Raw genomic sequence first — 12,095 nt, forward strand, 5'->3', positions numbered from 1 at the left:
CTATGTGAATGATTTCTACTAGCAGTGCGTGTGTATAAGACAAAATATTCAAAATAGAAAGAAAAAAATGCAGGGCTTCTCCAAAGATGTTCCTATTTGCCCTGGGAATGTGTAATAACAACACATTGGTAGCTAAACAGAAAGATTCACATCAAACACAGAGCTCTACCTTGACCCATTTCTAAATTAGAAAATACTAAATAAAATGCATGCTAAAAACTCAACTTGGAGGGAAGACTATGGGAGAAACAATACAAGATTCTTGAATACCAGTGGCAGCTTAAATTTGAAAAGAGACATCATGCATTATGCAAAACCAAACCTGCACCATAATAGAAAATTGATATTAAAATATTTAAATAACAGAGTACGATAAACTTATGGCAGTAAATAATTAATCCAATACAATAATTATTTTTATTATTTAATATTTTTATTTGTAATGATTCATAACTCCTCAACAACAAAATGAGAGACTACGTTGTTCTTCTGAATTTTGAAAAGCTTTTTTCCATTTGTGATGTTTTTTAACACAAGTGCTAGAAATTACGGTCTCTCAAACATTATGGTTAAATGGGCCTTTCTAATGTAAATGATTGAATTAGAGTTTCCTTTTATTTTTATATAAGAATAATAAGGGTTCTAACTCCATACCCTACCTTACACTTGCACCTTCTCTCCATCAGGAATGGATCCCGGATAGGCCGAGCCTAATACTTCCTACCGTCTCACCTTCTAAAAGGTAGACTGCAACAACCTATGACCTCATCCAAAAAAACTAGTTGGAAGTTATTTTTTGTCAAGATCTCCTCGACGAATAACCAACGTGGGATTAAACACATTACCGCACGGGTCCTCACATACTCTCCCTATTCAAGTCCTAATGTCTTCATCATGTTAAGGGTTCAAATCTATTCAAATCTAATCACAAGCATCACGATCGGCATATGGTCAGCCTTCATCAACATGTGTTGCCGTGTTTTTAGTCCATATTGGATATGGGTCGAGTTCGCTCTGATACCATTTGTAGTAACTGAGGACCTCATTCAGAAAAACTAGTCGAAAGTTATATATTTGTTTTTTTTAATTTTGTATAAGTATCTAAATTTTTTTCGACGAATAACGAATATAAAACTAAGCACGCAACATCATGGGCCTCGTATTGTCCTTATAATCAAATCCTATGCTTGTTACAAGCTGGAAAACATACACCGCTAAAGTTTAGGACGACATAGGATCAGGTTGTTTCTTTGGCGGGAAAGAATGATTGATGGACGTCATCAGTCTCGGATCATATCTTCTGCAAATCTCAAAGCGCTGTAATCTTTTTTTCCACCGTTTTTTGCAGCTTTCGGATCGGCTGCTGCGTGAACCAATAGCTGACGGGTGAATCGTTCTTTCGCGAACGATACAACCCGAACCGTGGCAGAAGGCGGCCATGCGACCAAAGAAATCTCGCCCTCGCATAAATCACACTGTTCCTAAATGATGGTATAGCATTTGAATCTGTGCCCCTATCCATCTATGCCGCCCATAACTTGAATCCACAGGTGATCTAAATAGTTTCTTACGGGGGGAGCAGGGCTTTTGGCCTTCCATCCGTCGGACGTCGTCAACGGCCAGCGCAAACTTCTATTCTCGCTGGCCAGCTCTCTTCTAGCCGTGAAATGGCCAATCTCTCACCATACCGCAGCCAATTCCTCCTCAAATCATGCCCAAATCTCCGAATCGGCCAATCTGTCCACGCCGATGTCGCAAAACGTGGCTTCGACTCCAATCCCTTCGTGAGGGCCGAAGTGGTCTCTCTGTACTCGGGTCACGGCTCTCAGCGCGACGTCCGGCAGCTGCTCGACGAAATGACCGAACCGAATGCTGTCATATGGAACGTGGCTATCTCGCGGTTCTTCCACGCAGGCGACTGCAATGGAGCTCGAGAGATCTTCGACTGGATTCCGTCGCCCAATGGCGTCACCTGGTCTGCCATGATTGCAGGGTATGCGCAGAATGGCCGTCCTCGTGATTCCTTGCTCTCATTTCGGAGAATGAGAAGAGAGGAGTCATGTGCTGTGGTGAATCCTAACATTATTGCTGGTGTTCTCTCGGCCTGTGCGCAGCTGAAAGATCTTGGTTTTGGAGAGCAAGTGCATGGTTGCGCAGTGAAGATCGGCACGTATACGGAATCCGATGCATTTGTGGGAGCCGCTCTTGTCAACATGTATGGTAGATGTGGCAGCATGGGCCTTTCTAGGCTGGCGTTTGACTCCGTGGTCTCGAAGAGTGTGGTGGCTTGGTCTTCACTCGTTGCAAATTACGTGCGGATTAATAATTTTCCCGTCGCAATGGAGGTCTTTAAGGAGATGATTCGGAGCGGTGCCGTACCAAATAATGTGACTCTGACCACCATGATCTCCGCATGCTCAGGTATCTCTTGTTTGTTCTACGGAAGGGAATTGCATGCAGCTGTGGTTCGAAGAAGAGCAGAGAAGCCCGACATATTTGTATCAACTGCATTGATCGACATGTATTGTAAGTGTGGTTCCATGTCGTATGCTTGTCGGGTTTTTCAAATCGATGGAAGTCTTTTAGGTTGTTGTCCGACCCCAATGTGGAATGCAATGATCTCAGGATGTGTAACAAACAATCATCTTGATGATGCTTTCTGTTTGGTCCGATCCTTGGGCAGGTCATTGAGAAGTGGAGCATGGTTGAACTCTGTAACCATGGCAGCCATCCTTCCTGCTTGTGGTAAATCTCTGTCACTGCTTTATGGCAAGGAACTTCATTGTTATACTCTAAAGTATGGGTTGGACAAAGAGGTTGTTGTAGGGAATGGGCTTTTAGATATGTATTGCAAGTGTGGCAAGGTCAGCTCTGCAAAAAATCAATTTGATATGATGATCGAAAAGAATACGATCTCATGGACCACACTGATCGATGGCTATGGAGCACAAGGTGATGGGCATGGTGCGATTGAAGTTTTTGAAATCATGGTCAGAGAGGAAAAAGTGGAGCCAGACCATGTCACTTTTGTGGCTCTCATCTCTGCATGCAGTCATTCTGGTCTCGTGGAGGAAGGTCTTAGATACTTTGAACTGATGACTCGAGAGTATGGGATCACGCCCACTGGAGAAAATTATGGATGTTTAGTTGATCTCCTTGCTCGAGCTGGGCACATCAACGAGGCTATGAATGTCATCAGAACAATGCCCATAGAGCCGAGTTCTAATGTTTGGGGAGCCTTGCTTGGAGCTTGCAGGATTCACGGGAATGTTGATGGAGCAGAGTTGGCAATGCAACATCTGCTCGAGCTTGAACCAGAGCGAAGTGGCTTCCAGAAGTTGTTGTCAAATATATATGCTCAGGTGGGAAGATTGGATAGTGCTCAGAATGTGTGCAAGGAGACGATTGCATTGGGTGTGGCTACGAGGCTTGGTTGTAGTTGGTTGGATAAACCCTCCCGTTTCAACGAAAAAAAAAAGAGACATGGCAAACAAATCCATTGCTCGACAGCGTAGATACACAAATTTCATAGTCTTGAGATCGTAACGATCTTTCAGCATTGAGATGCTTTAGGAAGAGCTACGAAAGGTTCGATCTCAGATCAATATGCTGCTTGTAGTCTCATTTTCTGCTGCGGCTATTATATTCCTTCAGATAACATGCAGCTGTTGAATCTCAGAACTTGGTTGCAAAGTGGAAAATACAAATGTAAGAAATACTAGGACTGAGAAGTACGTATTGACTTCAAAAGTCCTGCAAAATATTGTTGGAAAGGCAAGGGAGAAAATCTATGCTACCACACAAAAGAGCTGAATCTAAAGCTTAACAACCATCGTTGGATAATTGGCACATTCCTTTCGATCTGAAAATTTGCCACTAGAGGATGTTTTTTTGCAGAAATCTCCAGTTGGTTGGTGATGGAGTTTTGCCATGTCGAGTCACAGGAACAATAAATCTCAGACAGGTGCTTCGGCTGACGTTGCCCAATGCGCTTTATTAACTGAAAGCTGAAGGCTCATGTAATGGGTCTATCACAACAAGCGAACAGAGTGTATATCTGGTCTTCATTTTATTTTCATATGGAGTCTGGGCCAAACAAAAGATACGGATTGTAACCATGGCCTCAAATTAACTACAAATTGCACGTTAAAAGCATTTAGCGATCTGGAAACAATAAGAAGTTGGAGAAAATGGAAGCCAAGATGCCTATTTGTAGCTTTCTAAAGTTACTTTTACATCTTCCTATGTACTTACAGGGAACAACAATAGAGGACAGGATAATGTATGGTTTCATAAGCGATTTTGTATGTATGAACCAAGATTATACTTAGGTCCTGTTTGGGGGAGCTGTTGGCAGTAGAGCTGTTGGAAGTAGAGCTGTCTGAAGTAGAGCTGTTATAAAAAGCTGTTTGCTGTTTAGTAACTACATTCGTAAAGTGCTGTGGTACTTTGTTTTGTGTTTGGTAAGCAAACTGAGAAAGTGCTTTTGTATGACAAAATTAACATAAAGGACATTGCATAGTATTATACAACAGAACATAATAAAACATAACATAAATTAATACATAAATATACGATATAGTATAATATTATTGTAATATAAAATAATATTATGTTAATATAGCATAATAATAATATAATTATTAGAGTAAATTAATATTTGGTAATATAACATAATATTAAATTATTTAACATAACTGTTGCGGGTGGTCCAAACCGAGAACGATTGGCACAGCGGTGTGAACGGGGTTCCCTTTGAGTTGCTTTGGTTGCGCTCCGCCCTCCGCCGTGAAACCTGCAAGCAAGCCTCGCACCACCACCGGGGTAGTGGGGGCCCTCCGACGATCAAGTCAGAGGAGATCGAAGGAGAAGGAGAAGGAGAAGGTAGCAGGTGAGATGATACTCTGGAAGATATATCTTACCCTCCCCCTTCCCCCCCAGCCTCATATATATCAGGCTGGGGGGTTTTTCCGGGGATTCGTCATCGTGTGGCACGATGGGGCTGCCACTGACATGGCCGTTACAGGGCGTCGTGGGGCAGCGCTGGGTACAGCCATGGCAGGGCATAGTGGAGCTCCGCTTTGTACGGCTGTTACAGGGGATCGTGGGGCAGCGCCGGATACGGCCGTTGCAGGGAGTAGTGGAGCAGGGGGCCGCGGCGTGCCTCAGAGGAACAGTCTGTTGTTGTCGAGAGATTGCCGACTCGGGGTCGGATTGCTGGATCAAGGGGCAGCCGACTCGGGGCCGGGCTGCGGAGCCGAAGATATCCGACCCGAGGTCGGATTGCTGGATCAAGGGGCAGCCGACTCGGGGTCGGGCTGCGGAGCCGAAGATATCCGACCCGAGGTCGGATTGCTGGATCAAGGGGCAGCCGACTCGGGGTCGGGCTGCGGAGCCGAAGATATCCGACCCGAGGTCGGATTGCTGGATCAAGGGGCAGCCGTAGTCTTCCTGGGCGCGCGTGCCGGTCACGTGGGGCATGGTGGCTAAGTTCCCCCGTAACAGTAGCCCCCCACTCCCGAGCCTGGAACCAGGAGGGGAACGGGTGAAGGGAGTGATGCTTCGAGATTGCCGCCATCCCTCGGAAAGGCGCGCGCGCTCCGAGCTTCCCGCCTTCTTTATGGCGTATGGCAGTTGTCGCTGATCTGGCGGTCTGCGGATTTCGGCGGACATCCTTCCTTAATGGCGTCGATTCGCCTTTGGGGCGCGAACAAACTTTCGGCAGCCAGGCGTCCTCTGGCGTCACCGAGGCGTCACCCGCCTTTCCGCCTATTTAACCGGGGGCCCTCCTCCGTCCGCCTTTCTCTTCACAGGCATCTTCAAGTTTCTCCCTTGTGCCGCTGCCGTTGCCGCCGAACTGTTCGTTCGCTCCTCCTTTGACGCTCTCGGAGCCGTTCTTCCTTCCTTTCCGGTGAGTTGCCCCACTCTTCAATTTAGGGCTCTCCGTACTTTCTCCTTTCGTGTTAGTGTACTCCAGTCGTTCCGGTGCCTTCCCCCCTCTTGACCCCGTCCTGACCGTAGGTTCACTAGCCATTAGGGATGGACGAAGTAAGGGCGGACCGCATTCAGTCGGAGCTGGTCCCTGAAAACCTAGATAGGTTCGTGCCCCGGTACCACCTTCTCGAAGCCTGCAACATTACGCTCCCGGGGCCTGAGGAGAGGATGTCCCATCCTCCTCCAGGGAAGGTCGCCATCAATGAGGACATCCTTCGGGCTGGGTTCCGCTTTCCCCCCTCGGACTTAGTCGTGCAGGTGCTTCGGGGTTTAAGAGTGGCGCCGACGCAACTGGTGCCGAACTCATGGTGCACCCTGACGGCCTTCCAGGTTCTCTGTCGCATGCATGAGGTTCCCGCCACCCTGAATGTCTTTTGGGAATGCTACGGCCTGAACGGCCACCCCCGGGACAGAGGGTGGTGGTGCTTCGCGGCGCGGCGAGGGTGCGGCCTCGTCAAGGATGCTCCTTCCTCCATTCACGGCTGGAAGGAGCGTTTCTTTTTCATTGACGTAGATCCCTCTTGGGGAATCGGGACAACCTGGGAGACGCCGATGAAGTCCCCGATCGGCTTATCGAGGTTGTCGAGGGAGGAGTCCGATGGTGTTGCCGTCTTGAGGGGGCTGGTTGCCGAGGGCCGGCTTCCCCCGGTGGCCCGCCTTATTTCCGAGGATGCCTTGGTGAACGTCGGTCTGAGCTCGGTCCCCGCCGACCGTGAGCCCGCCACCACTTCTTTTTTAGCTCTTTTCTCCTCTTTCGTTTCTTCTTTCCATCAGTTTCTCAGTCTCCGACCATCTCGTCCTTTTTGCAGAAATCGACGACGTCATGCGGTCGGACAAGGCGATGGCTGTCAGTAGGGCGTCCCTACTGGAAGCGGTCCGGAGGAAGAAACGGACTCCTCCGAGCGGGGTCCCACCGGCGAAGAAGTCCCGCCAGCAGGCGACTCCGACGCCGACAGACGGGTCCGGACCCACCGATCAGGGGGACGCCGCGGGCTCGGACCGACAGTTGACGCCGTATCAGCCCTCCGGCGATGAGACTACCGCTTTTCCGGAGGCGTCACCCGGGCGCGCCCGAGACGGCCGGGTCGGACGCGATCGGTCCCCAGCCCGGCCTTCGACTCGGTCGGCTTCGGATGATACGAGAAGGAGCGCGCCGAGGCCCCGGCCGAGCGGGACCCTGTCGATTTCTGGAGTGGCCCACGCCCCGAGCACGGTCAGCATGACTCTCCCCCAAGGAATGGGTAAGGGTAAGGCCGCAGAACCACCGTCCGGCTCCGGGGCGAAGTCGGGGTCAGCCTTCACTTTCGCCGGCGCCCGAAACCTCATCGAGACGGTGCTGCTGGAGAGTGACCGTAGGCGGGTCCGGCAGATGGGGATCCCTGATGTCGGAGCTGCCAGCTGCGTCTGTCTCATGTCGGTGAGTGTTCTTCTGGCCGCTTTCGTCATTTATAGGCTCTATTGATCCCCGCCTGACGCCCTCATTTTTCCTATCTCTTAGCTCGTCCAGTACATGATCCGTCTGGAGGAGAGCCACGAGGAACAGGCGAGGCTTCTGGCGAGGGCCGAGAGCCGACTGAAAGCTGTAGAGGAGGGAGGCCAGGCTGCGGCGGGGAGGACGACCAGGGACCTCGAGACGAGGCTCCAGGTGGCCGAAGAGCGGGTACTCGGCTTCGCCGCCCTCGAGAGGCAACTGTTGGAGACTCAGGAGCAACTCAAGGTTGCCTCGGGTCTCGAAGGCGAGATCAGGAAGGCGGAGGAGCGGGCCGAAGAGCAGTCCCGGAAGGCTGCCGACTTCCGGGAGAGGTGGGAGAAGGCCCAGCAGTCAGCCGACAACGCCCGCAACCGAGCCCGATCTCTTGAAGCCAAGCTGGCCGAATTGGAATCGGCCTTGGAGGAGTCCCGCGCGAGCAACCAGGAGCTTCATTCGCGCCTGGAGGAGGCCGAGGCTGCTCGCGTTGCTGCCGAGGCGAAGCACATGGAGGCTCGGGCCGATCTGCTGAGGGTCTCCTCCGAGGCGGACGACCGGATTGTGGCGAAGGTCATGGAGGCGAAAGCTCAGATTACGGAGCGAGCGGAGGCGGCGCTGGCCGAGAAGAGCGCGGAAATCGGGCGTCAGGCGGTACAGGCCTATCGTCAGTCCGCCGAGTTCATCCGTGACATGTCGGACGCGGGGTCCGACTCCTTTGTCTTAGGCTTCGATGAAGGCCTGGCGAGGGTGTCCGCTAGATACCCCGAAATTGACCTGAGTGGGGTCTCCCTCCTCGACTCCCCTTCGATGCCATTGCCTGCTGATTCTCCAACTGTCTCCCTACCCCTTGCGGGTGTGCTCGCCGTTCCCGACCCAGGGGTTCCTCCAAGCTGACCCTCTGTACTTTTCTTTGTTCTTTTCTTTGTATGTTGGCGTTTTGCCATGTTGTATGGGTCTCGGCCCTGGTGCAACGAAAGTTAATGCAAACAGAGTGTTTCCTCATTTCACTTTCATCCTTCCTCTTTTTAACTCTCGGTAGCGCCTCGCCGACTCCTGACTCTTGAAGTTCCTCCGGCGCTAGGCCAGGCATCCGAGGGTTAGGCCTCAGGAAATTCATCCAGCGCTAGGCCAGGCATCCGAGGGTTAGGCCTCAGAAAATTCTTCCGGCGCTAGGCCAGGCATCCGAGGGTTAGGCCTCAGAAAATTCATCCGGCGCTAGGCCAGGCATCCGAGGGTTAGGCCTCAGGAAATTCATCCGGCGCTAGGCCAGGCATCCGAGGGTTAGGCCTCAGGAAATTCTTCCGGCGCTAGGCCAGGCATCCGAGGGTTAGGCCTCAGGAAATTCATCCGGCGCTGGGCCAGGCATCCGAGGGTTAGGCCTCAGGAAATTCTTCCGGCGCTAGGCCAGGCATCCGAGGGTTAGGGCTCAGGAAATTCATCCGGCGCTAGGCCAGGCATCCGAGGGTTAGGCCTCAGAAAATTCTTCTGGCGCTAGGCCAGGCATCCGAGGGTTAGGCCTCAGGAAATTCCGCTCGTTGGTCGGCCAAGGCTGGCGCAAGCCGAGGCGACCGGTCGGGGCTTCAGGCTAGTCTGCCCCCGGGATGGTCATCGGGTTAGCCTGGCATCCGAGGGCCGAGCCTCGGAGAATTCCGCTCATTGGTCGGCCAAGGCTGGCGCAAGCCGAGGCGACCGGTCGAGGCTTCAGGCTAGTCTGCTCCCGGGATGATCATCGGGTTAGCCTGGCATCCGAGGGCCGAGCCTCGGAAAATTCCGCTCGTTGGTCGGCCAAGGCTGGCGCAAGCCGAGGTGACCGGTCGGGGCTTCAGGCTAGTCTGCTCTCGGGATGATCATCGGGTTAGCCTGGCATCCGAGGGCCGAGCCTCGGGAAATTCCGCTCGTTGGTCGGCCAAGGCTGACGCAAGCCGAGGCGACCGGTCGGGGCTTCAGGCTAGTCTGCTCCCGGGATGATCATCGGGTTAGCCTGGCATCCGAGGGCCGAGCCTCGGAAAATTCCGCTCGTTGGTCGGCCAAGGCTGGCGCAAGCCGAGGCGACCGGTCGGGGCTTCAGGCTAGTCTGCTCCCGGGATGATCATCGGGTTAGCCTGGCATCCGAGGGCCGAGCCTCGGGAAATTCCGCTCGTTGGTCGGCCAAGGCTGGCGCAAGCCGAGGTGACCGGTCGGGGCTTCAGGCTAGTCTGCTCCCGGGATGATCATCGGGTTAGCCTGGCATCCGAGGGCCGAGCCTCGGAAAATTCCGCTCGTTGGTCGGCCAAGGCTGGCGCAAGCTGAGGCGACCGGTCGGGGCTTCAGGCTAGTCTGCTCCCGGGATGATCATCGGGTTAGTCTGGCATCCGAGGGCCGAGCCTCGGAAAATTCCGCTCATTGGTCGGCCAAGGCTGGCGCAAGCCGAGGCGACCGGTCGGGGCTTCAGGCTAGTCTGCTCCCGGGATGATCATCGGGTTAGCCTGGCATCCGAGGGCGGAGCCTCGGAAAATTCCGCTCGTTGGTCGGCCAAGGCTGGCGCAAGCCGAGGCGACCGGTCGGGGCTTCAGGCTAGTCTGCTCCCAGGATGATCATCGGGTTAGCCTGGCATCCGAGGGCTGAGCCTCGGGAAATTCCGCTCGTTGGTCGGCCAAGGCTGGCGCAAGCCGAGGCGACCGGTCGGGGCTTCAGGCTAGTCTGCTCCCGGGATGATCATCGGGTTAGCCTGGCATCCGAGGGCCGAGCCTCGGGAAATTCCGCTCGTTGGTCGGCCAAGGCTGGCGCAAGCCGAGGTGACCGATCGGGGCTTCAGGCTAGTCTGCTCCCGGGATGATCATCGGGTTAGCCTGGCATCCGAGGGCCGAGCCTCGGGAAATTCCGCTCGTTGGTCGGCCAAGGCTGGCGCAAGCCGAGGTGACCGGTCGGGGCTTCAGGCTAGTCTGCTCCCGGGATGATCATCGGGTTAGCCTGGCATCCGAGGGCCGAGCCTCGGGAAATTCCGCTCGTTGGCCACGCGCCTGTCGCTTGCCGCTCGACTGGATTTCTCCGTGGCCAGCTACGATCGTGTTTCTCCTATTCTCCAAGCGTCGCCTGGGGAACACCAGAAGGGTATTAAATGCTAATTGAGGCGTTACCTGGGAAATCGGATCGCCAGTTGCTGCTTGCAAGGAGTGTTAGTTAAGCGGCCGCGATACGCGCGCTCTTCGAGGCGGATGCGGCCTGGGCGCGAGCGGAGATACGTGGGCCGTGGGATACACACCGCCCGGAGTGTCCTGCATGAAGAATGCAATTAAGGAGAACGACGCTTAGGAGATCGTGGGAGGATACGCCTCGAGAGCTGGAACGGCTCCGGATTCGGTGCGCCCGCCTTTATTGGAGCCACCCGCATCGGAACGACCGGGGGGCCACAGTTTGGCTATAAATATAAGTGCAGGTGCGGTGGAGCCTCCCAAGCCGGAGCTATTCGGGTTGCCATGGATCGTGGACCTCCTCTCCGGCGTGTGGCTGGGAAACCCCTGCCGGAGGAACGGGAGGCGCGCCCCTCGCGACTTCCGCCAACTAGCCGTTTCATCTGGGATCAACAAGGAGGTTCTCCCCGGCGGAACTCCGCTCTAGGCGTTTCATCCGGGATCACATCCCCCCTCCTTTCAGCCCCGCCTCCCGATTGAGCTCTGCGCCAGACGCTTCATCCGGGATCGCGCCTCCTCGCGCTCTTCTCCCTTGTATTCCTTCCCTCCCCTTCTCCTGGGGAGGACCGGAATATCCCTTGGATGTGGCGTTCCTCTGGAGGCAGCGGGAACTTCTTCTGCGGCGGCTCCTCATCTTTTTCGTGAGGCGTCGATGGCGCCTCCGGGGGGAAGCACCCACGCCCGGTGGGATTGCAGCTGCTTCGGATGGAGGGTTCGGGATCCCAGATCTTCAGCTCCACGGAGTCTCCACCTCTTCCTTGTTTTCTTTACTCCCCAATTCCCCTCTGGGAATTCTTTGTAATCACACGAACACACCGTTGTAACCAGAAATTATTGAAATGAAAAGAATTGTACATTTTTCGAACTGTCTTCCTGGCTTTGTCGTTCTACTGGTAATACGCCCGCAGGTTAGCAGAATTCCAGCTCCTCGGAATCTCTCGACCATCTAGGGCCTCCAACTGGTAGGAGCCAGGTCGGTTTACCCAGCGAACCCTATACGGGCCTTCCCAATTTGGCGCCAGCTTCCCACCTTTCGCGGGTTGAGATGCTATGGCTCGCCTTAGCACCAGATCTCCGATTCTGAAAAGTTTCGGTCGGACCTTGGAGTTATAATATCGGGCCACCCTCCGTTGATACTTCGCCATCCGAACCTGCGCCATTTCTCTTGCTTCTTCCAAGAGGTCCAGGTTCCCTCGGAGTTGCTCCGAATTGGCCTCGGGTCGGTGCGCGGCCACCCGGGGCGAGGGGAGTCCGAGCTCCATGGGAACAACCGCTTCCGTGCCATAGGTTAGGCTGAAAGGTGTCTCCCCGGTAGGGGTCCGATGCGTGGTCCGATACGCCCAAAGGACATTCTCGAGTTCTTCGACCCAAGCTTGCCCCGTCCGACCGATTCGCGCCTTAATTCCTTGGAGGATTGTCCGATTTGTGACCTCGGCCTCACCGTTGGTTTGGGGATGCGACAC

General features: G+C 53.8%; 1 protein-coding gene across 1 annotated transcript; it reads left to right on the forward strand.

Moving 5' to 3' along the window:
• The first annotated feature begins 1,403 nt into the window (after positions 1–1,403).
• Positions 1,404–4,296, forward strand: LOC103724173 (pentatricopeptide repeat-containing protein At2g13600-like). The gene has a single exon (XM_008815346.4). It carries the CDS (start codon positions 1,668–1,670, stop codon positions 3,513–3,515), a length of 1,848 nt encoding a protein of 615 aa, XP_008813568.4. The 5' UTR covers positions 1,404–1,667; the 3' UTR covers positions 3,516–4,296.
• The last annotated feature ends 7,799 nt before the right edge of the window (positions 4,297–12,095 follow it).

This window comes from Phoenix dactylifera, chromosome 16, assembly GCF_009389715.1.
Source record: "Phoenix dactylifera cultivar Barhee BC4 chromosome 16, palm_55x_up_171113_PBpolish2nd_filt_p, whole genome shotgun sequence".
NCBI lineage: Eukaryota > Viridiplantae > Streptophyta > Magnoliopsida > Arecales > Arecaceae > Phoenix > Phoenix dactylifera.

Coding starts and splice junctions, on each gene's coding strand:
- LOC103724173 (XM_008815346.4), top strand. CDS start 1,668: ATGGCCAATCTCTCACCATACCGCAGCCAATTCCTCCTCAAATCATGC.